Source organism: Ailuropoda melanoleuca, chromosome 3 (assembly GCF_002007445.2).
Source record: "Ailuropoda melanoleuca isolate Jingjing chromosome 3, ASM200744v2, whole genome shotgun sequence".
Classification (NCBI taxonomy): Eukaryota; Metazoa; Chordata; class Mammalia; order Carnivora; family Ursidae; genus Ailuropoda; species Ailuropoda melanoleuca.
This window is the reverse complement of record NC_048220.1, coordinates 105,071,122-105,095,856: the sequence shown is the minus strand read 5'-3', so window position 1 is coordinate 105,095,856 and position 24,735 is coordinate 105,071,122. Positions and strand designations below refer to the sequence as shown.

At 42.4% G+C, this 24,735-nt stretch overlaps 2 protein-coding genes across 7 annotated transcripts in view; one reads left to right on the top strand and one right to left on the bottom strand.

The window, feature by feature from the left end:
* Nucleotides 1-2,903, bottom strand: part of LOC109489868 (proton-coupled amino acid transporter 2) — a 43,782-nt gene extending 40,879 nt beyond the window's left edge. The window contains exons 1-2 of one of the 2 annotated variants that reach the window (XM_034656837.1): nt 2,671-2,903; nt 825-913 (exon numbers count right to left, since the gene is read on the bottom strand). Coding sequence is in view for 1 of the 2 variants with exons in the window: in XM_034656836.1 (XP_034512727.1) it covers nt 2,671-2,685 (15 nt within the window). In the remaining variant the exon portion in view is untranslated. The remainder of the gene's footprint in view (nt 1-824; nt 914-2,670) is intronic. The other variant, XM_034656836.1, reaches the window with a different exon arrangement.
* A 155-nt stretch (nt 2,904-3,058) lies between these two features.
* The window catches only part of SLC36A1 (solute carrier family 36 member 1), a 44,448-nt gene continuing 22,771 nt past the window's right edge, over nt 3,059-24,735 (top strand). For 3 of the 5 annotated variants that reach the window (XR_004624261.1, XR_004624262.1, XM_002920751.4), the window contains exons 1-7: nt 3,059-3,194; nt 12,902-13,049; nt 19,302-19,392; nt 20,465-20,553; nt 20,995-21,090; nt 23,357-23,441; nt 23,822-24,040. Coding sequence is in view for 3 of the 5 variants with exons in the window: in XM_002920751.4 (XP_002920797.1) it covers nt 12,907-13,049; nt 19,302-19,392; nt 20,465-20,553; nt 20,995-21,090; nt 23,357-23,441; nt 23,822-24,040 (723 nt within the window). In the remaining 2 variants the exon portion in view is untranslated. Of the gene's footprint in view, nt 3,195-12,411; nt 12,640-12,901; nt 13,050-19,301; nt 19,419-20,464; nt 20,554-20,994; nt 21,091-23,356; nt 23,442-23,821; nt 24,041-24,735 lie in introns of those variants that run through there. The other 2 variants (XM_019801281.2, XM_034656835.1) reach the window with 2 other exon arrangements.

Here is a 24,735-nt window from a genome sequence, read left to right as displayed (position 1 = left end):
GGTAATGGCTTTTGACAAATGTATAAACCCACATAACCAGCATCCCAATCAATAAATAGAATATTAGCGTCACTCCAGAAAGTTCTGTGTCCCTTTGAATCCAATCTCCACTCCACACATCCCAAGCAACCATTGTTCAGCTTTTGGTCACTAGACTCGGTTTTGCTCATTCTATAAATTTATATAAATCGAATCATATAGTATGCAGTTTTTTGTGTCTGCCTTCTTCCATTGAGCATAATGAGATTCATCCACATTTTTGCATATATCAATGGTTCCTTTCTGCTCTATATGCCATGGTTTGTTTATCAGTTCACCTATTGATAAATATGTGGGTTGTTACTAATTTAGCTTTATTGAGCTGTCTGCTGTGAAAATACAAGTCTGTGTGGACAACAGCCTGGATGAAGGTGAGGCAAGCCAAGAAACCTAGGTCACAAAATTTAAGGAGGCACTCACTCTTGGGCTCATGTAAGTACCAACCCTGCAAGTGTACAACTCTGAAAGTGAGTGCCTCCTTAAATTTCCCACTTGAGGCACTTCGCTTCTCTCACCCTAGTCCAGGCCCTGGTGTGGATAAACATTTTGATTTTTCCTCGGTAAATACTTAGGAGTGGAATCGCTGGATCACAGGAGAGTTACGTGTTTAACTTCGTAAAAAAGGAAACTGTCAAACAGCTTTCCAAAGTGGTTGCATCATTGTACACTCCTACCAGCAGCTGATGAGACTTCCAGTTGCTCTACATCCTCACCAACAAGTGTATTTCCAGTCTTTTCTGTTCTGCTGCCACAGACCAATTGCTTCTTGTAAATATGGCTCATACCTGTGATTCTTGTTGTCATCCTCATCTTCTTTGCTTCCCTAATCCAAACCAGATTCAGGAGAGCTTTTGCTGAACTGTTTCCATGCCCACTGTTGCAAACAAAAGAAATAGAGCCATGCAGCTCTAAGTGAACTCTTCATCTTCAGGAAGAGTGTTTTCAATGGTGCATTTCTGAGATCTGCCCCCACTGGGTCCCTTAACTTCTCTCTGAGTTTCTGTTCCATTCTCCTTCATAGCACCTGTCTGATCTCAGCTGCTTTTGTTAGCCTTTACACGTATTTTGGTACCTGTGGATTCTATCTTCTACCTTTGCTGAAAATAGAGTTTTCAAAGTTTTTCCTTTTTGCTTTTGCATAGTTTTCTAAGAGTAAAAGAGTTAAAGTGCTTATTTATGTATTCATATAAACTTTATTTGCATTTCTGAGTAAACTGTGGAAGCAGAGGTAGAGATATATATAGTTGGAAGGAGATATAATCGTGTTAATTTCTAATTAGGACTGCCTAATGATAAGGTTGATCGAATCCTAACAGTATCTGAAAATGATGCAACCTTTTTTCAAGAGTCTCTCTAGTAAGACTGTGGTGGCCAGGTATAACAAAGAATCCTTATTATAGTCAATGCATCTCAGGAGCAAATTGGTGAAGGCAAATTCTCACTTGCATCGGTAATTCCAACAGGGAGTTCTGTGGTTCTCATAGGATCTGGCTTTCTTGACTAAGACATTAGAAAGGGCCATAGAATCAATGAAATGGAAGTGACATGGGCTCAGAAGCATTCCAAGCACAGTTCCTGGCACCCAGAAATGAACTGGTGGGTTCTTCCGGGGATGGGATGAACTCACTGCCCTTCCGATTTAAACTGAGCGCGAACCTGTGTTCTTTTCTCTTCCCTGGTGAAATGAACCAATTGGGGTATAGTTTTAAAAACATATGCACAGGTTCTAGAACATACAAAGATTTTAAATGTATGTATAAAAGTAATGTATGTTTATGAAATAATTTAGACAGTATAGACAGTGAAGAGTAAAAGTAAGTACTGTTATTCATGATTCTAGATTTTAACACCACAAATCTCTGTATATCTCTCTATACAAATATTTCTATAAATACATAATTATAGGGTATAGAGAACAACACTCACATGCTGGTAACTGTAATTCTTTGGAGAAGAGAGTGAATTTGGGAGAAGGGAAATCTTCACTGTTTATATACTTACATATTGTCTAACATTTCTAATACTAAGAATATATTCGTGTATTATATAATTTTTACTATATTATCAGCTTTATAGAGGCATAATTGACATAAAATAAACTGCATATATTTTTTAAAGTGTATGTATTTATTTTAACTGCACGTATTGAACGTGTATAATTTGATAACTTAAAATCTATATTCACTTGTGAAACTATCACCACAATCAACGTAATGAAAATATTTATCACCTGAAAGTTTCCTTACAACTTTTCATAATCTCTCCTCTCCTGGCCTCCCCACCCACTCCCAGGCAACCACTGATATGTTTTCTGTCACTGAAGATTATTTAACATCTAGTATATGAAATAAGTGGAATATGTTTCCTAACTTCTTTTACTCAGCATAATTATTTTAAGATTTATCCATCTTGTAGCTGTATCAGTGGTTTACTCTTTTTTGTGTCTGAGTAGTTATGTAATTTTAATTTTATTTATTTTTTAGTTACATAATTTTTAAAGGAAAAATTCAGGGAGAAGGAGGTAAGAGAAGGCTAGATAACACATATGTCTCAAACATACTGAAGTGTTGCCATCCATTTTAAAATGTTACTTAAAATTTTAAATATATTAAAAAGATAATGTTGCCTTACCTTACAGAGTCCCATTTCCAGGAGCAACCACGAATGAATTTGTATAAGCTTCGAAAAACCTGACTGGGTGATTTTCTAAAAGATGCATCTTTTTAAATTATAAAAGCAACATATGCTCCCCGCGACGTGTTAAGGAAAACACCGCGTGTGTAGACAGGAGCCCAGAGCTCAGGGGGGGCAGAGCTGACGGGAGTCGCCGGCCGCGCTCAGAGCTCAACGCCCCGCCCAGTTGTCCCAGGCCCCGGACCCCCAGAGCACGGCCCTGCCTGCAGTGGCAGCAACAGATCGCCAGGTGGTGCTGCGGCGCCGGGCTACGGAGCTTCGTGATAGGAGGGGAGCCACCGCGCGCGGGAGCACGTGACCCGGTCTCCAGCTTGGGCTCCCGGATCACGTGATGAGGCCCGGAAGCCGCGGGCCCCGGCAGCTGAGGGGGATGGCTGGGGCTCCGCGCTGAGGCGAGGACAGGTGGGCTGCGCCCAAGCGGGAGCCAGAGTCGGAGCGGAGCCCGAGCCGGAGCTCGAGCGGTGAGTCCGCGCGCTGACAGGTCGGGGCTGGGGGCGAGTCACCGCCTCAGGCGGGACCCACGTCGCCTTCCTCTGGGGCGCAGCGGATGCTCCGGGTCAGGCACTGACCGGCTCGGGGTGCGGGTCCGAGTCTCCTCGGCTCCGCCGCCTCAGCCGTGGTAAGATGCGGGCACCCCTCGGGGATGAGGCGAACTGGAGGCACTGTCTCCCTTGACCTCCTCTTGCTGTTTGACAGGTGGGGAAACTGAGGTACCGAGGTGCGAAGGGTCACCCAGACGATCAGGCAGGGCTTCTTCCACGCTTCCCAAAGGAGCCCAGCCGCCTCGGGCAAGTCACCGCCCTCTGTGGGAGCCCTGTAGGGGACTTGCGAATAGTGGGTCTTTGGGTCAGAGAATACCAGAACTGGGACCTCCCCCCGCTCTGGGAAGTCATCTGGTGCAACCCCCTTCTAGGACAGTTGGGGAAATAGAGGCTCGGTGCTTGCCTAAGGTCACCCAGTGAGCTAGTGGCATCCCTGCGACTAGAATCCAAGTCTCCCCACGCTCCAGCAGCTGTTCGCTTTTCCCCACACTGCCTCCTGCGGACGACTTGACATGTGAAAAGGCACCGTTTTCCTGTCTTCTCTTCTGGCGCTCCCTTTTTTAGCTCTGCATTCTCCATCTCGGATTGGCTTGGCTCTGGGTGTGGTTGCCTGTTTCAGTGTTCAGGATTTTTTCTGCAGCCTCATCATTCTGTAGGTTTTCCTTATACCGTCCTGCAATTTTGTGTAAATGGTGCTGAAATATGAAAAAGGAATTGGGAATATGCTCCTGGGAGGGTAGGTGGCTGGCTCCCAGCAGGGGTTGTGGAGAGCCCTGGCATTAACTTGAAGAATGTAAAGCCCTGGGCTGTAGTTTTTCAGTAGCTTGTCTCATTTGGGGAATGTTGGTTATTTGGATGCCGTCATTTGAGGCTTGCTGAAATGAGATAGCAGCGTGGGGTAATGGAAAGAACCGAGATTGGGGAATTGGTAGATTTTGTTCTAACTCTGACACTTGCTTTGTAGCCTTGGGTGACGCCCATCCTGGAGTGGGTTTAGGTTTCCCAGCCTGTACAGTGATGGAGTTGAATCCCTAAGGACCTCTTCTGCTCTGACATTCTGTGCATCTATCTCTCTCCATCTTCTAATCCGAATGGGTTTTCCTCTGTGTACGTTACTGTCGCCTTGTGACAAGGGTTAATCCAGTTGTCCAGGAAGCAGTCTCCTTACTTCACTTATTTCTAGGTTACCATGAAATCCTCCTCTGTCTTCTTATCTCTGTATTAAGTTCAATCTAAATGTTGACAGCTGAAAATGATTTTGACTGTCTCTAATTACTTTAAACATGATCATGGCCCTCTTTGACTCTTGTCAAGAGCCTAGTCTACAGTAATTAACTTGTACATTTAGAGTGTGTTTTCTTTAAAGATGTTTTTGTGGAGGAAGTAAAGGGACACAAAAGATGGTCTTTTGCTCTGAGTTTGAGACTGTGGGGTGGCGGCTGTATGAAGAAGAGGCTGTTATGATGCCAGTATTAAGTCTCTCTTCTTTTGTTTTCTGATTGTGCCATTTATAATGGCCTGCTGTGGAGTCCTTATTTTCCCTTTAAACCATGTAGCTGTTCATTCAGCCTCATCTCTCTGGCAGCTTGAAGTGCGCAGAGCTGTCTTTGTCTATTTTAGATTCTGTTTCTTCTGCAATATTCCAGAGAATACGACTAGGACCAATGGATGCAAGTCCCAAAAGGGGAGTGGTTTTGGGGTGAGCGTAAGAACTTTCAAAGAATAAGAGCTCTTTCATGTTGCAGCAAGGAGCATGGAGGTGCATGTCACTGGAGATAATTGTTGTTGGGCAGTTGGTTTTGGGAATGGTATAGATTATATTATTGTGTTGGGTAGAGCTTTGGACTAGATAAAGTTTGAGGTTTTCTTCCAACTTGGGAGTTCTGTGAAATTCTAGGACCGGACTTGTTAGCATGTAGACTGTGAAGTAGAGTGGGTATCCACTTCTGTGACTGCTTTATTTTTCCCCTTGCCTGAGACAACTACTTTCTCTTATGTTAAGTACTCTTGTTGTTGTTGTTTTTAATTCCTCCTCCCTTCTCCAGGGAGTGTCTCAATTCTTTAAATGCTTGCTCTCTCTTCCAAGGTCAGATGCTGAAGAGTCATTGTGCTGTTAATGATACATTTCTTCTTTCCACCCTGACCAGAAAGCAAGGTCCTGGAACTGGGCTGAGTGAACGGACTTTGGTTTCTACTTGGCTGGCGTAGCTCTGATAACCCCTTCCAGAAGTCTGTGACTGACCACTAACACCTAGGTTAGCTTTTCTCTTTGTTCCGCAGAGGAGACTCACACTGAGCCTTTTTACCTCAACGTAGGCCTTGGAGGAATCCTGAGCTTCTCTCCTTAAAGTCTTATTGGATCTAAGCACGCAAAGCTATCTCTGTTTTATGTGTGTGGGGTCCCATGGATGAGACATTTTGAATGTGTCAAAACAGAAACCACATGATGTTGCATTTGGTGCCATCTCTTCTTTTATCTCCCAAATATTTCTCTTGGAAGCCTTGACACCCAGGGCCAGTTCTCAATGGCCCTGTCTAGTAGGAAATACTCCTCTGTGCTTCCCTATTCCGTGACGTCAGGGATGTGTCTATGTGTGTTACTGGGATGCTCATGGCACATAGATCACCATTTCCAAGATGGAGACCTAGCTCAGCTCTCTAGGGTGATGAAATGGAGAAGAACTGCAGAACTGCAAGTTTGTGTAGTGAACTTTCTGACTTCCTGCTCTTGAACTTCTCTATGGTGATAATTGCATCTAGCTCTGAACTATTGTACTTTTTATTATGCAGAATTCTTCCTGCACACCTGATCTTGCCCCTGTTTTGTTCCAAGAGAGATTGCAGGGAGGATAGATAATTTATGGTGTGATAGAAACATGGACTGAGAATCTGGTATGCTGTATTCTAATCCCACGTCTTTAACCAGCTGGGGCTTGGTTTTCTCACTTTTGAATGAGAAGCTGGGGCTTTAGATCTTCTGTAAGTCATGCCTGGTCCTAACGTTAATGGTTTTTTATGATTGTGAGTAAAAAGTGAGCGTGTTTGTCTCATCAGCCCCTCCTGTGGATAGCCTGCTGAGGTCAGCAGCTGCTTTGCGGCTGCCCTCTCACCAGACTCTTTTCTGCAGGAGTCAAATTATGGAATGTACTTCTGTGGTAGGTTAAATGGAGTTTTATCTGATGCCATTTAAAAACAAATCTTGTGGAAGTTAGAAATTTTCACTTTCCTCCTTGTAGACCACACATAGCAACACAGCCTGTGTCCTTGTTCATGACTTTGGAATTCCAGCAATAGAGAAGAGAAAAATGCATCTAGAGAATTTGCTGTTTCTCTGGGTTCCAAAGTCTAACCCAATGTAATTGTTTCAGAATAATGGGTGGCACTTGTAGTCTGCAAATATCACCAATCCATGAACTCTGGTAGGAGGTGAGGCCTGGCATGTACCTATCATAATAAGATCATATGTATTTTTCTAGTGCCTAGTATAAATCCACCTGTAATCAAGATCATTTAGGAAGCTGGTTGAAAATAAAAATGTTCAGAGTGAATCAGATTGGGCTGATAAGTCTGTTTGGTTTTCTTAAGCGGTTTTATTGAGATATAATTCACATGGCATGGCATACAGTTCAACCATTTAAAATGTACAATTCAGTGGTTTTTAGTTTATTCACAGAGGAGTGCGACTATCACCAAAATCAATTTTAGAACTTTTCCATCACCCCAAAAGAAACTGTTCTTAGGTGTCACCTGCTAATTCCTCTTAACTCCCTACCCCAAACCCTAGGCAACTACTACTCTGTTTTGTGTTCTAGACTTTCATATGAACAAAATCGTGTAATGTATGGTGCTCTGTGACTGACTTTTTTCGATTAGAGTAATATTTTCAAGGTTCACCCCTGTGGTCACATGTATCAGTATTTAATTTCTTTTTATTGCTAAGTAATATTTTATCAATATACCATGTTTCATTTATCCATTCATCAGGTTTGTTTTTACATTTTGGCTCTTAGGAATAATGCTGCTGTGAACATTTGTGTACCAAGTTTTTCTGTGGACATACATTTTCATTTCAGGTTATACCTAGGAGTAGAGTTGCTGGGTCATATGGTAAGTATGTTTTGAGGAACTGCAAGACTGTTGTCCATAGTGGCTGCACCATTTTACATTCCCACCAACTGTGTTAGAGTGTTCTCATTTCTCCACAGCTTCACCAGTATTTATTATTATCTGTCTTTGATTTTAGCCATCTTGATGGATATAAAGTAGTTTTGATTTGCATTTACCTGATGGCTAATGATATTGAGTATCTTTTCATGTGATTATTGGCCATTTTCACATCTTTGGCAAAATGATTATTCAGATGCTTTGCCTATTTTTTAATTGGATTGACTTTTTATTATTGAGTTGTAATAGTTCTTTATATTTTCTGGATATAAGTCTCTTCTCAGAAATATGATTTGCAGAAATTTTCTCCCATTGTGTGGGTTTTCACTCTCCTGATGGTGTCCTTTGAGGCACAAACATTTTTAATTTCGATAATCTCTAATTTACCTATTTTTTTCTTATTTTTGCTTGCACCTTTGCTGTCATATGTAAGAAACCATTACCTAATCCGAAGTCATGAAGATTTATGCTTATGTTTTTTCCTAAGAGTTTTATAGTTTAACTCCTGTGTTTAGGTCTTGGATCCATTTTGAGTTAATTTTTGTCTATGGTGTGCGGTAGAGTTCCAACTTCATTCTTTGAATATGAATATCCAGTAGTCCCAGCATGATTTGTTGAAAAGACAATTTATTCCTCATCGAATTATCTTGTCACTCTTGTCAAAAATCAGTTGACCCATAGATGTGAGGGTTTATTTCTGGACTCTCAATTCTGTTCCATTGATCTATGTGTCTGTCCTTATGCCAGTACCATATCGTCTTGATTTCTATAGTTTTGTACTAAGTTTTGAAATTGGGAAGTCCTCCAACTTTGTTCTTCTTTTCCAAAATTGTTTTGGCTAATGTGAGCCTCTTGAATTTCCACATGAATTTTTAGACTCAGCTTGTCAATTTCTGCAAAAAAGCAACTGGGATTTGGATAGGAATTCTTCCGAATGTGTAGGTCAGTTTGGGGAATATTGCCATCTTAACAACATTGAATCTTCTAATCCGTGAACATTGGGATATTTTTTCAATTTTTTAGGCCTTTAATTTCTTTCAACAATATTTCATAGTTTTCATGTGCAAGTCTTACACATGCTTGGTTTAAATTTATTCCTAAGAATTTTATTCTTTTTGATGCTATTATAAACAGAACTGTTTTCTCAATTTAATTTTCAGATTGTTCATTGCAAGTGCATAGAAACACAACTGGTTTTTGTATACTGATCTTGTGTCTTACAACTCTGCTTAATTTACTAATTCTCCTAGTTTTCAGTGGATAATTTTTTATATGTTTACAAGTCACCTTAAAAGTATTGTTTAGTTTTTGGTGTTGAAGCTGAATAGCACTTTAGTAGTGCCTCTCCCTCTCTTCATTCCTTTTTCCTCCCCTGACCTTCCCATATGCCCCCAAAGAGAGCTATAAATATATATAAATAGATTCTCTTTCCCTTGTTGGAATTGGCCTTGTTTATTGTACTGAATTCGGAATAGAAACCAATCAGTAAACTCTTAGATGGTTATTTTGAGAACATTTTATGTATTTTCAAAAGTGAGTAAATATGAGGCCGTTAGGTGGATGAAAGATGCTCAGTTTTTATTTTGCTGGAAATTAAAGAAATGTAAAATAAAACAGTACAAGGAACCACCTGTCCGTTTAAAAGAACAAAAATTAAAATGATAAAAGCCAACATTGGCAAGAGTTATGAAGAAACAGTCATGTCCATATATTGCTAGTGACGCTGTAGGTTAGTTAAACCATTTGTGTGTCAGGAACCATAAAAATGAACTTGTTCACCTAGTTCTACGCCAAAGATATGTCTCAAAAATTAAATACTATTTGTATGAATTCTTAATTAGCTGTGATATAAGAGATTGAAAAAAGAAAGCATAAGCCTCAAATCAACAGTTGGGAGCTAGTGAAGCAAATAATTATATCAGTATAATGATGGACCATTATATTGCAACAAAACATCATTAGTATGTGTACTATACAGATTCAAGTAAGAGTAGATATGAAATAAGCGGGAAAACCTTAAAATAATGAGGATATTGATAACTAAAAAAATAGGTTATGTAAGAAAAAAGAAAATTTGTTAAGGTTATACATATAGCTGATATTTCAGTGCAATTGTGGTTGAATGTATACTTGAAAAAAAATATTTTTCCACCAAACATGTTTTTCTTAGTTTGTAGTGGTTCACCCTTTTGGGTCTAAATATCTAACAAAAATTTTGACTTTGTGTTGATGGGCCACATGTATAAACTCTCTTCTTTGTCCTCCAGAACCTGAAGGACAAGCTTGTCCTGAATTTTCACATATCATGTCCCTCATGTTAACAGTTAGCAGGTGCTATTAAAATCTGCCACAGGGCAGGAATCACAATTGCACAAGAGATTTGGAAACCAGGTTTCATCAAAGGGAGCCCAGTGCAGGGTGGCCTTGGAGGCCAACACTAAGTGGGGACAGCTAGAGTGCAAGAGAAGGTAGTCTTTGCTTCAGAAAGAGCCACAGAAGGAATTCCAGGAGGGACTGCACCCACCCCCTCTATAGTGCTTGGATCCCTACTTCACAGCTCTGAGAAAGGCCTTCTTCTTGGACTTTCCTAGGAATGGGGAGCACGTTGTCTTCCAGAGCAGTCTGTTCCATTGGACAATGCCTTTTGATGAAGATTCTTCCTTATGTCTAGCTAAAGACCTGCCTCCCTCTACTTTCCACCTACTGATCCTATTTCTGACTCATCTTCACTGTCCCACAGGACAAGTCTTATCCATAGGACAGCTTTTAAAAGCAGTTTTTATACCTGCCAAGTTGCCATTTCTCAATGTTGAACCTTCTCAGTGCCTGTAGTCATCCCCCCTCAGGCTGCTCTTGAGCCCTGGCTATGCCACAGTTGTTTATTCCCTTACTGGTGTACTGTCTGGAACAGAATACAGTGCACGGCAAAAACAAACGGTGCCATCATCTACCTGCGGTTCTCACCCTTCTGCAACCTAGAATTAGCTGATTTGGGATCTATTATGAACATTGACTTCTGTCAAGCTTATCATCAGCTAAAACTCATAAGTAGTGTTATTTTTTTCTCTAAAACATGCATAGAGTTGCCAAGCCACATCTGCCACATCCTGCAGTTGTTTCTCAGACTTTAGATCTATAGATTCTAGCTTCTATTTGAGCAGTTTCTTAGCAATATTCTGCTGGGGGGGAGTGGATAACTTTGGTTTTTATGCACAACGTCAAGAAGCCTCTTTACAGTATTTGAAATAAATTGAGCGTCTGGGCCAAGTAAGCAATAAAGTGGTTTCTTGGTTGTTGGGGAGGGGTAGGGGAACTTGTCAGTGCCTGTATCCTGTCCCTTCTCCCTCAGTAATATGCAGGATTCACCTGGAAGGCTCTATTCCTCAGACACTTTGGTATGTTGGAAAAGACTAGAAATTAGCTGTTGTTTGCCTAGGTGATTACATTGGTTGATTCCTGGAATATTAGTACTAGAGAGATACTGAGAGGTCTTTCAGTTCATTGTCCCTTACCCCTTGCTGCACATTTGGGGGTAAATAAAGAGAACGGTTCCATGTTACTAAGGAAACTGGCGATAAAGTCAGCCTCAGAACCCAGGCCTTCTGACATACAGAGACACTGACCTATTAGCTTTCCTTGGATAGCATCTTTCAACTGCTCATGTTAAGATACTTTAGAGATATTTTTCCTCCTAGCCCTCTTATGAGTTTAATTGCCCCAGACCTAGATGACTTCTTTGAATCCTTCCAATATGTGAGTAAATGAGGCCCTCTTAGATATTTAACAAAGTCACTCTGCTGGTGAAGCTGGGCAGGATCCTTTCTGGGACTTCCAGAGCCTTTACTGGCTTTCTGCCAGGCACTTTCCCTGTGGGATTATGTGGGTCCACTCTTCGTTACGGTCAGTGGGAGAAAATGAGAGACCCTGGATCACTTAAGGGCCAGAGTAGGGCCAGTTTCCAAAGAGTCCCCTGGGACTTGACCTGGGGGAGCACTCATCACAGAGCTATCCTCTGGCAGCGAGTGTTGGGGGTTGGACAGGATGGAGTGTTTTTATAACCGATAGAGATCCTGTCTCCTCACCAGGTGTCTGAGACAGTACATCAGACTCACGGTGGGCTTCAGCCACATGCTGGGGGAAAGCCTGCTTATAGGCAGGCAGTTGTGCCAGTCTGCCAAGTGTCAGGAGGATTTTTATTTGTAATTTTTAAGGTACATGTACTTTTCTTTCCTCACTTGCTTGCAGATTCTTGGGGGGCAGGAAGTTGACTCTCTTTCATTAAATTATTCCCTCATTGCAAGTGGCAGTGCCTTCAGTAGATTTCCAGGTTCAGGCAGGGCAGCAGGATATATGTTTATTGCTTTGCTGCTACCTGCTTTTAGTAGAGCAGGTTCCTTCATCGTTTGGGGGGTTGAGTCTTCATTTGTAAAATGATCAGTTTGGAGTGACCGCTGAGGGCTCTTTTAGCAATAGCGTCTAGGGTTCTAGGGGCTTACAGAACTCCCAAAATGTATCCTTATTGTGTGGCTCAGAGAAGTTGTTGTTCTTTTCTATTCTGCAGTAGCATTACTGAGAAAATCCACCCTGGAGACAATACCCTCACCATCCTTCCCCAGCACACAACAGAAAGGGTTTCTTCTTTCACGGTCTTTCAAAGTTGGCAAATCCGTAAAAATAAAAAAGAAGGGGTGGAGGGGAGGTGTTGAAATGAGGGCCAGTGGTGAGCCCTCTCATGCTCCTGCTGTTCCTCTGAGCTGCTTGCAATTCTGGCTTATTGCAAGAAAAGAGTCCTTGGGCCAGGGGAGGAGGTTCGCTGGTGACCTCCAAAGAATACAGGATGGGCCAGAGGTCATGGTGGAGAGAGAGAGAAGGTGATCTGTGGCTCTGGAACCTGGTGGGGAATCTGAGCAGAAATGGATGATTTGGAGGGGATTTCTTGAATGCAACAAGGTCCTTTTTCTAATGCATGCAGGAGAAAAATAAGATGCTGCGAGGACTATTCAGGTTCTCATCCTCTGAGAGCTTCACTCTGGGGAAGATGGACATACATACAATCAACTGTTGTTCAGTGTTCAAAGAAATCAGCTCAAAGGAGAAGATAGTTATTCCCAACCCAAGGAACAGGGAAGGCTTCCTGGAAGCACCTGTCTGCATCTTCCCCCACCCATCCCACGCAGTGCCTCACCTTTGCTCTGTCCAGGTGTGTGGTGGCAAATTTAGAAATTTATGAGTGGGGCACTGAGAAGGTTGGGAGACAGAAGCCAAGTGAGCTCAGCCCGCCCATGTGTACTTTGCACTTTTCCCATTTCCCTTGGTATCAGGCACTGTCACTGTACTTAATTCATAGTGCAGCTGTCACTGAGCTGCTGTGACAATGGCTGCTTCTGCCCCAGAGCCCACCACAGACTTGGAGCTAAAGGCTCCAGCTGCTGGTGGTCTTAGCACTGACCCTGTCCCCCCAGCTACCATGTCCACGCAGAGACTTCGGAATGAGGACTACCATGACTACAGCTCCACGGATGTGAGCCCAGAGGAAAGCCCATCCGAAGGCCTAAACAACTTCTCTTCCCAGGGCTCCTACCAGCGGTTTGGGGAAAGCAACAGCACAACGTGAGTAGCTATTTCTTCTTCCCTCCTGGGTGTGATTGATGTTTTTGTGTTCTGTATTAGTAACATAGTCTCCCTTAGAGGTATTTTTGCTCCCCCATTTTATCAATTCCCCATTTTAAAAATGGAAGGAAGATACAAAGAGATTGGGTGAGTAACAGCTCCGAGACTTGAGTTCCTTGCTGGCCACTCTCCCTCCCATCTGTTTTATATTCTTTGCTCCTTCCAGCTGTGTTGGTCCTGGAAGGCTGGTGCTGAACATAAGAGAAACTTCTAGAGAGAACATTCTCTTAATTCAGAACCATGGATCATCTATGCTAGAGCCTCAAATACCTCCTGGGCTCTATTGGAAGCTTCATTTGCAGGGTCTCACCCAGACTTCTGTCCCCATCACCAAACAGCCAGTTCATTTGGCTGAAGAAGTGGTAAGAGGAAGGAAGGAATAATTTCTCCTGCACTTAAAAAGTTCAGGAGGTTGAGGGATGCTTGGGTGGCTCAGTCAGTTAAGCATCCAACTCTTGATTTTAGCTCCGGGTCATGATCTCAGGGTTGTGAGATAGAGCCTCACATTGGGCTCCACACTGGGCAGGGAGCCTGCTTAAGATTCTCTCTTTCCCTCTCCCTCTGCTCCTCCCCTCCCCACTCTCTCTCTTTCCCCCTTCTCTCTTAAAAAAAAAAATTCAAGAGGTTGAGAAGATGTCTGCTTTGCATTCCCTAGGGAAGGGTAAGTCTTACCTCTGGAAACTGAATCCCATGACTCATCTGGGTGGAGTTTGACCCCCTCTGGGCCTTTGTTTCCCCAAATGTAAGAGAAAATTAAGAACCCCACTGTGAAGCTATGCTAACTGCTACTGACCCACTTGACTTAGAAGATCCAGAGGAGGGTTTTCTACCCCTTTGAGTTCTCTGACTCAATCCTGAATCTCAACAGACCCCTGATATTTTCTCTAAATCCCAACATTCCATCTTTTTTGGCCCTTCTGTTTATTCCCCAAGCTTAACTGTTATCCTTTCTGTGTTCCCTTGTGGGTTGGGTGTGACTTATCGAGGGATCCTTTATGTGCTAGACTTATGATGTCCCGTGTGACTGCCCAAGCCAACTACTGAAGCTTCTGTTGGAGGCCATTACTGGTGAAGCTCCCTCTGGCTGCAGTCTCTCTGGGAGCAAGGCATTTTCTCTTGTGAACTGGGATAGAGCTAGAGGATATGGTATGTCCACATTAACACTAGCTGATTTCTGCTCCTAAAGATTCAGTCTCTATAGCTTATTTCTCATGGGACATGCTTTTGAAGATTCCCCCATTTGCTTACAGTGTTGGCTGATGGGAAAGATGGCATAGAGAACAACTGGCAGCAGTGAGGACCATCTTTCCCCTGTTTTCTCTGACCTGTCCATCCAGTTGGCTTCCCCCAGGCAGAAGGAGCTCCAGGTGCACCCAATGGCATGTGATAGCTTCCCTTCAGAAGTCATACTCATTGTGAAATACTTCTTCTGAGCTGCTCTCTCTATAGTTTCCCTTTCTGTTTTTGCTCCTTCTTGTTCTCAGGCATAAGCTTGTCTGTGCAATGCTTGCCATATGGGGTCTAAATTTTCATTTTTTAAGGGACCTCTCTGAAGTTCAGAAGCAACCACTAGCAACTTCAGGATGGTAGTTCATAGGTTCTGTATATATTGAAAGTAATATGTGCCTATTAGCTATTCTGATGATCTTTTTTTCACATTGGGTTATAACTAGTAGTCAACCTAAAATTATTTCTCCTTGCTTGTTAAGAATTGAGAAAATCAGGAGATACCTTCCTTGGGCTTGTATTGGGATGTTTTCCAGGGTATGGTTTGTTGTGAGGGCCCATCCTGCCCTAATACTGTGGTATACAGGTCAAGGAAAGCCCATCTGTAAATGAGGTCAGGTATCACAAGTGACCTAGGGAGAGTACTCCCTTGGACTTAGAGGGTTGGTTGAGTACTTGCCTGGAGCCCAGATCCACATAAGCATTTATGTGTAGAAAACGTGCCAGGTGTATTTCAGGTGTAAGCTGATTCAGGTGACCGTGTTAGCTCTCGTGAATCTCTGATATGTCAGAGTGTTAAGAGATAAGCTTTTGAGCTGGATTTCTTGTCTACTGTGCCTTGCCCCACCCTGTTATCTACTTTGCCAAGGAGCAAAGAACGCAGAACAGAGTACAAGGAACAAAATGCAAGGAATAAAGTACATGCATGCGCTTAATGGGCTCTTCTAAGGGTTAGAGGTTCAGTGAAAGTCTCTAATCGAGGGTGCAAATAGGAACTCCAGACACATCTGTAATGGTGTGTATCCTAACCTCCAACATATCCAACATATCCCAACACTTGATGTTGTCAAGCTATTGACTGCTTTGACAACAGCCTCATTTTATTCTATTGGGCAAGTTTTTCTTATTGTTGCCCTTGTTGGGTCACATTATACCAGCTGTTGATTGAGCTTTGGTACTTTTTGCCTGAGCTGGCAGGCTGAGAAACCAGTTAACTGAAACTGGCTTTCTCTAGGTTATCTAGGGCAGCTGTTTGCAAAGTGTGGTCTTCAGACCCTTTGGGGTTTCCGAGACCGTTTCAAGAAGTCTGTGAAATTGAAGCTATTTTCATAATAATGCTAAGATGTTATTTGTCTTTTCACTGTGTTGACATTTACACAGATGGGTCAACAGCAGTGGTGGGTAAAATTGCCGGTACATTAGCATAAACCGGGTCAGCGCCACCAACTTACGCTAGTCATCATCTTTTTTTGCTGCCACGCGTGTACAAAGAATCAGCCAGTTTCACTTAAGCAGGTCCTTGATAAAGCAGTCAAATTACTCATTTTATTACTTAATGCTTCAGTACAGGGTTTTAAGTAATCTGCGTGACCAAATGGGAAGTAGACATGAAATACTTCTGCGTATACTTGTCGCAAGGACAAGACCTTGAGTGATTATTGGAATTGTGAACTGAATTAACTGCTTTTTTTTTTTTTTCGTAGAACACTATTTTTGCTAGGAAGAACTAATGAACTATAGATTATTCAGACCTGAGTATTTGACAGTACTGAGTACTTCATTTCTTGAAACTGAAAGGAATGAGACCATCACCTCAAGAAAAACAGTCAGTGGTATTTCTTGCCCACAATAAAATTTGAGCTTTCAAACAAAACTAGAAGAAAACTAGTATCCAGCACTGTGAGCTTGACACCTTCCCTCTACTTAAAGACTTCTGATAAGATCAGTGATATTAATAAATGTGATTTTTTTCAGATATTGTATAATGAAATGTGCCAGCATTTGGAAGATCTGCATAATTCAGGGAACCACTATCTTCCAAATGGCCAGTGTGATACTAGAAAATTGTGCATGAGTAAAAGATCCATTTGAAGGGCAAGATCACCAGTATGTTTTAATGTGATAGGATATCGAAAGTTCAGGCTGCACATTATCACTAACTTCTAAGAAACAGCCTGTGTTGAATTTCAGTGTAATATCAAAGGAAAATTACAATTGTATAAAGAGACTATTAAAACACGTTCCTATGGCATGTCTGTATGAGGACAGATTTTCTTCATGTACTTCAACCAAAACAACATATCACAACAAATTGAATGCAGAAGTAGATAATCCAGCTGTCAAGGAAGACATTAAAGAGGTTTGCAGAAAAAGTAAATTAGTGCCAGTTTTTATTTTGTAAAATAGAATTACTTTTCATTAAAAATCTGTTATTTTAAAAAATAATAACAATTTAAGGGGTGCGTGGGTTGCTCAGTTGGTTAAGTGTCTGTCTTTGACTTGGGTTGTGATCCCAGGGTCCTGGGATCAAGCCCCTTGTTGGACTCCCTGCTCAGTGTTGTACCTACTTCTCCCTCTCCCTCTGCGCTTCCACCCCTTGTGCTCTTTCACTTACTCTCTCGTGCTCTCTCAAATAAATGGATAAAAATCTTTAAAAAATAATAACAGTTTTTAAAATCCATTATTTATATTTACATGTAATTTTGTTATTTTAATTAATTAATACTTTTTAAAAATTTCTCAATTTTAACTTGCAATAGGTATCACCAGACATAATTCATATAAACAAAAGCTATTTGGTATCCTCAATAATTTATAAGTGTATAAAGGGCTTCTAAGATGAAAAAGTGTAAAAACTACTGATTTGGAACATAAACAGAACTATAGAGATTTTCAAGGTTCCCTTCCTATACACCCCATAGTTAAGACTTTATAGTCCATGGAGTTGATTTTGTGATACTCTGTGGCTTTGGGTGATCCAAGCTTGGGGCCATTGATTAAAAAGAATAATATTGGCCAGTTGCCTAGAATCCTGGTGTTTTAGAGCTGAAGAGACATTGGAAAGTATGCTGTCCTATCCAGTCCCCTCACTCTACAGCTGAGACAAAGGTCCAGACAAGGGAGGGGAATTGTTATACAGGGTTACTGGCAGAGCCGGGACTAGAAGGGACCTGATCCCCTACAAAACACAGCTCAGAGGCATTTTGGGGAGGCCTCTAGTAGGAAAGTGAGTTTGCTACAATGCTTACCTTTGCCTGAAGTGGATTAAACATTTGCTAAGATAGACATTTGATTGGCCCATCATCCTGCCCATGATCTTTTGGTCACTTGGCCGCTGATAATGGAGGAGTCACCCCTGTACCCTTGCAGTCCTTAAGCTGTTTCCTCAGCATAGTCCAGGAGAGTGCTCAGCCTCTTCTCATTTAGATTCAAAGATACTTTCTTGATCCTTCCTGAAAAGCTTGGGGACAGTAAGAAGGTCAAGAAGTTTTCTTCCTGGAGGTGGGAGAAAGGTTACCAAAAGTAAAATTCCATTCCAGAGAGCATAGATAGGTCATATTTATTATGGTCTTTACGAGTTAACACATGTTACTTGCTTTCAGCTTCTACTGAATTGCAGATGTGAAGAAATATATGGAAGCATCATCTAGGAGGGATTTAGGGTATTTGTGCAGAGGAATTTCCACACAGTGCCAGGGGCCAAATCTTGAATGAGTCTGTGATTGGGGGCAAAGTGATGCTGTATTTGACCTGTTTTGTATCCTGGAGGTAACAGGATAGAAAATGTGGCAGATGAGGATACTTCTCTGCTGTCAGTCCTTTGAGGAGTTCCCATTCTCTACAGGATGCTCACCGTCACCCCACCCAAGTGACCACAAAACTGACACACTCCTCTGTGTTGGTGCCCCAAGTCTCTCCCTAGGCTTGTGTTCCTAGGCCTTTCTTCCCCCACAGGCACACTGGCAAGCTCTGCCTATCCTGCTGGGCTCAGCTTGGTCTCCCCTCGGAACCCTCACCTGCCTCCCCCTCCCTGAGCACTGTTTCTGGGCACTTCTTAAGAAGACATCTTTCTTTCTGGGTGGTTATTAATGTATCTGCCTTATTTTCATTGATACATTATTAATTTTTAGAGACTGAGGTCTGTATCTGATTCATATTTACTTCTACCACTGTATTAACACAATGTTTTACATGTAACAGATAGTATTTGCTGAGTGAAAAAATGAATGAGGATGCGTGAGAGGCTTTATAATTACAGCTTGAGGTGGACAGTCTGTATAACCGGTGAGGGGAAAATCTGTCCTCGAGGCAATAAACTAGGTGACATTTGAAGAGGGCTTCTCCAATCCTAGGACTCTGGCATTTGACTTTTTTTGAATACAAAGTACACCAGGGACTGGCCGATTGTGATACCGTATTCCTTTTAATCTATTTACTTTGCATAAAATTTTCTGTTATGGATTATAGTCTTCTATTTTTTATTTCCCTCATCCTCTCACACCAGTGTCTGTCCTTCACACTTATGCTTGTCGTCCTCTGTTGCAGTTTTGAATCTGAGTCTTTACAGTGGACAGCTTTGGTGAAACCTGGGCCAGAGCCACTAGGAAAGGATGAAGTGCCTACAGAGAGCCCTGGTGTCCCTCTGTTCTAATCTCCAGAAGAGCTGGGGTTCTTGGAGATGCCTCAGGGCACAGAGCTTACAGCACAGAGGCTACGAGAGGGCTCGGGGGTCAGACTGCCTGGGCTTGAATCCTGGGTTTTGAAATGAAACTCTTTACTAGGCGTGTGACCTTGAGCAAGTGTCTTCTTCCTCATCCATAAATAAAATGAATACATATCTCATAGGGTTGTTGTTGAAATTGAATGAGATAATGCATGAAAGCACTTAGCACAGTGCTATATGATTAATAAATGTTAGCTATCGTTATTGTTAACATGCCCTTCTCTACTTTCTTCCCACTTCAGATGGTTCCAGACTTTGATCCACCTGTTAAAAGGCAACATTGGCACAGGACTCCTGGGGCTGCCTCTGGCAGTGAAAAATGCTGGCATCTTGGTAAGGGTCTGCATTGGCGGAGGGAAGTATCATGACAAATTTTAAGAGATGGTATGTGTTTTTTTAAATCTATTCCATTTAAAACTTTTAAAAATGGAAAGCTTTTTAAATTCAGTTGAGAAAGAACAAAATTGAGGTGTTTATTCACTTAAACATATTTATTGAGGGCCTTCTGTGTGTTGGATGTTGTTCTAGGCTCTGAATATTATCGGTGAATAAAAAAGAGAGAGATTCTTGCCCTCACGGAGCTTACCTTGTGGTGAGAAGGATGTATTTAAAATGTCTCAGAGAGTTTCTATCAATAATATTAACTAATGAATTAACAGAAGTCTGTTAGTTTTCTACGTAGTCCTTCCACACCCCACCGCTAGGAGGCCAACTCTAAAAATTTTACTTTTTCTTTTACGATTCATCCCCTATAGACTATAATCTAAAGCCATTTGGTTTCTCTTAGAGCAAGAGATAGCTCAAAGCTGTGGATTGCCCTTAGCTAAGGGCTATTTTCCCTGATCTGGCATTCCTCTAATGAGAACTTTCCCCTTCCCTCCACCCCTTCACCTGTCTCATCTTCCCAGACCACAGGAGCCTTCTGTTCAGCTGATTTATAGCTGTCTTGGCACAGCCTTATCTTGTGTCATTCTTCTCCATGAGGTTAACTCTTTCAAAGGCATGCTAAGGTTCAGGTGGTGCCCTTCTCACCAGGCTAATCTCCACGATCACATTTCTTTCTCTAGTGCTGTGTCACTGGAAGGTGCCTTAGTAGCATTTGGATCATTCCCAAATTCAGTCTCCATTGGGCTCACTTCTTTTTTTTTTTTATTAAAGATTTTATTTATTTATTTGACAGAGATAGAGACAGCCAGCGAGAGAGGGAACACAAGCAGGGGGAGTGGGAGAGGAAGAAGCAGGCTCATAAGCAGAGGAGCCTGATGTGGGGCTCGATCCCATAACACTGGGATCACGCCCTGAGCAGAAGGCAGACGCTTAACCGCTGTGCCACCCAGGCGCCCCTGGGCTCACTTCTAATTCTACCTGCTTGTCTCTCTCTCTCGTACGCAACACCTGTCTCCAGATCGGTCCCCTCAGCCTGCTGGTGATGGGCATCATAGCTGTGCACTGCATGAGTATCCTGGTGAAATGTGCTCACCACTTCTGCCGCAGGTGAGAGCCCTCTGGGCTGCCGAATTGTCCTTTTGGGTTCTGTTACCAGCACTGAAAGAGAGGACTTAGGCAGACCACTCTAAATTCTTTGTGCCAGCTGAAGGTGGCTGCTAATGATTGCAGCAGTCCTTTTCCCTGGTTATTTTTGTGTTCTTTTTCAGTTTGTTGTCATCTGTCATATTTACTTATGTCCAGTGGACAGAGACCACATTCTACTTCCATGTGTTTTGTAGTATTTACCCCACTGAAATGATTCTACCAGATGGTTGTTAATTATAAGAAAGTAACTGGCCTGTCAACATTTTCTGGTCCTTGACAGCATTAGATACAGGACTCAGTGGTTTCTCCAGGGTAACAGGTGGGCAACTGGCCCAGGTCTCGATGAGCTACCTTTGTTCTGTCTCTTATTGTCAAACTCACACACTCTGCCCTTCCTCCCAGATTGAACAAGCCCTTTGTGGACTATGGGGAGACAGTGATGTACGGACTGGAATCCAGCCCCAGCTCCTGGCTCCGGAACCACGCACACTGGGGAAGGTAACCAGTTTTCTTTTTCGTTACTGCTGTGAACTCCCAGAGCAGAGGCCTTCAGACAGGGAGGTGAGATGTGGCAGATGGTGTGAGCAGCGGAAAGAGCATTGGGTCTGGGGGTTTGGCATCTAGCTCAGATCTGCCAGCAGTCATCTGGTGACCTTGGCTCTGTGACCGCTTTCTTCTCTGGTCCTCAGTTTCCTCATTGATAAACTGGCTGTTCCAGCTTTGGCAGTCTATGACCAGTGATTATTTTTTAATTCACTCATTTGTTCAGTAAAGGTTTTTAAGCCCTCTCTTATAAGTGGTGCAGGACAATTCTACGTATTGGGAGGGGGCGTCCTCCTGGGGTAGATTTTGTGGTCCTGGCCCTCTAGGGATTTGTAGTCTCTATAAGGAGAAGGATGTGTGGGAGACATGAGGACAAGAGATCAGGAATAGTCTATACCAGTAGAGAGAATATCATGAGCTAGAAGTGTATCCTAGGAGTTCAGACAGGGAGGAGATTTAAGTGCTGTTGCCTGTGCCAGATGAGAAGTGCACATGATAGGTGTTTTAAGGGCAGGACACTGGGCAGGAGAAAGAAGTATTCAAGGAAGAGATGAGCTGAGCTAGAACCAATGGTTTATTGGGGAAAGACACATTTCAAAAGGTGGGGAGTGTTTGGAAATTTCTCCTTATGGTAACTTTTCAGATGCCTAGAGGGAAATAGTCTAATTTTTGTTTCCTGTTTGAGGAAATGATATGTTTATAGATAGAGAGTTGATATCATCAGTGGCCGAATCCTTTTCTATTCTTTTTTCTTTTTTTTTTTTTTAAAGATTTATTTATTTATTGGAAAAAGAGGTAGAAAGAGAGTGCATTTGTGTGCATGAGGGTGGGCAGAGGGAAAGAGAGGATCTCAAGCAGACTCCCCGCTGAGCATGGAGCCCGATGTGGGGCTTCATCTCATGACCCTGAGATCATGACCTGAGCCGAAATCAAGAGTTGGATGCTAACCAACTGAGCCACCCAGACACCCCTCTGTTCTTTTTAAATTGAACTACATTAAAGCTCTGTTCTCCAGGAAAACTCCTTCTTCTGGTCATTGGGAGGCTTTTGTAGTTCACACATGGTCAGTTTCCTCCTGTGATGCAGGTTTATTTTGCGATTCTTTCAGCAGGATCATTCTCTGTGACTGGGAGAAGCTGTTGTGCCAAGTGGCCACCATTGGTTGGCTGGTTGGCTGTTTGATTGTCGATTGATTCTTTCTTCCCTCCCTCCCTCCCTCCCTCCCTCCTTTCTATCCTTTCTTCTCTTCTCTCCTATCTTCCCCTCTGTTTTTCTCTCTTTCTCCCCAACTCCCACCCCTCTCTCCCCATCCCTCCACCTTCCTTCCTTATTCCCTTACTTCCTTTCTTTAATGAAGTTAATGTGTGTTCATGGTAAAAAAAATTTTTTTGAGCAAAATAGACATTCATAAAGTGAAAAATAAAAGTATATGCTGGTCACAGTTGCATGGGTATACTTCTGGAATTTTCTGTATGTCTGCAAACATACACATGTTCTTAATCTTTTTTTACACAAATCGACCATACTATGCATACTGTTTGGAAATTTTTTTTTTCTGTTAAAGGTCCTAGACAGCACATATAATTTTAACATATTCTTTTTCTCTGCTGTATACTGCTCCATTTAAGAATGGTCTTTCATTTAATCATTTTCCTTTTGATGACCCTTTGGGTTATCACCAGCTATTGTTGTAACAGTGCTTCCACCAGCAGTCTGTTCTGGTACATCTATACCTGTGTACTTATGTGAGCGTAGGTTGGTTCTTGGATCCAAGTTAATAGAAAGAGATTGTGAAGGGGTCTATTTCCTAGGCTTTATGCTGAGGGTTCCCTATAGCTTTAGAACAAACAGTGTGCAGATGGCATAGTCAGGCTGTGAGAAGGGAGAGGCCAAGGAACTGGTCTGTGGTCGTGGTATGTGTGCTTCACTCTGGCCATTCTGATTTCGGGATTGCGTGACCCCATGCAGCATTCTACATAAGACATAGGAAGGGAGATATCACACAGATAGGACCTTCTTCACCTTCCTCCAAAGCTGCAGACTGGTGGCACCTAGCACAATTTTCCTTTTATCAGGGTGTACTCATCCTTGTCATCTGGTGGGTAGGGTCTGTGATGACCTGGGAAAACCTGGGAAAAAGCACTGTTCACACACATGTCTTTCTGGGAATCTTGGTTTTTATCCTCCTGATCTTTGTATTCTTCCCTTCCCCATCTTGCAGGCACATTGTGGACTTCTTCCTGATCGTCACACAGCTGGGATTCTGCTGTGTCTATTTTGTCTTTCTGGCTGACAACTTTAAACAGGTAGGGCCCTGGTTTAAAAAAAAAAAATGACAAGAGATGTGTGGACTTTTAGTTTAGGATTCCTTCTAAGCCAGTTTCGGTCAACAAAAGAATTAAAATTTTAACATTTTACATAGAAGAGTGTCTTTTAATTTCGTCTAAAGACCTAGGGCATTGAGAAACTTTAAGATATCTTGTCTATCCTCCTGTCTTTAGGTAAGTTATGATCAAACCCAGCTGAGACAGTTGGGTTGCTGATACAGTTATGAAGATCTTGGAAGATGGTTTACTGACTACGAACCTCTCTATGGCCTTCAGTTAGGAGTCCCTTTTGGTGGAAGGTCCACTGGCCTTTGCCATTTTTGAGGCTTTTTCTGTTGTATTTCTTCCCCTCAATTTAGGTGATAGAAGCAGCCAATGGGACCACCAACAACTGCCACAACAATGAGACAGTGATTCTGACGCCCACCATGGACTCGCGACTCTACATGCTCTCCTTCCTGCCCTTCTTGGTGCTGCTGGTTTTTGTCAGGAACCTCCGAGTCCTGTCCATCTTCTCTCTGTTGGCCAACATCACCATGCTGGTTAGCCTGGTTATGCTCTACCAGTTCATTGTCCAGGTAAGAGCCAAGGTTCTCCCTCTGCCCGTTATATAATCAAAGAAGCAAACAAAAGAAGTAAGTGGAACATAAATAGGGATATGTTACTTATGCGTGGTATATTTAGATTAGGGGTTCTCAACTTTGGCACTAGTGACATTTTGGGCCAGATAATTTTTTGTCACAGGGGGTTATCCTGTGCAACATGGCATGTTTAGCAGCATCCCTTGTTTCTACCTACTAGGTGCTAGTAGCAGCCATGCCCCAAGTATGACAACCAAAAATGTCCCCATTGAAAAATGTTCTGGGGGGGCGGGGGCGGTGGTGTATGTGTGTGCAAAATCATCCCCATTGAGATCACTGATTAGTCTTTTCTCCAATTGGATAGTTAATACATGAATCATTGTATAATGGGAAAATAGAAGAATATTAAGGTGAAGGCAAAAATCAACTTCTCTGACTTAGTATTTAGATAAAATAATTCCTTACTACTCCAGTCATATATTCATTTGTCAGAATTAAAAATCCAGTTATTGTCCCCCCCCTTACATAGCCCATGTGGGCAGGTGTGTAGGTAGTACAAGAGAGGACATCTGTATGTTGATGGGTAGAAGACCAGGCTGAGAAAAATGTGCCCTCAAACACTGTGGCTCTTTATGGATGAGACAGTGCATTTTGCCAAGACTTGAGAAAAGGATAAGAGTGAAAGCCGGTGA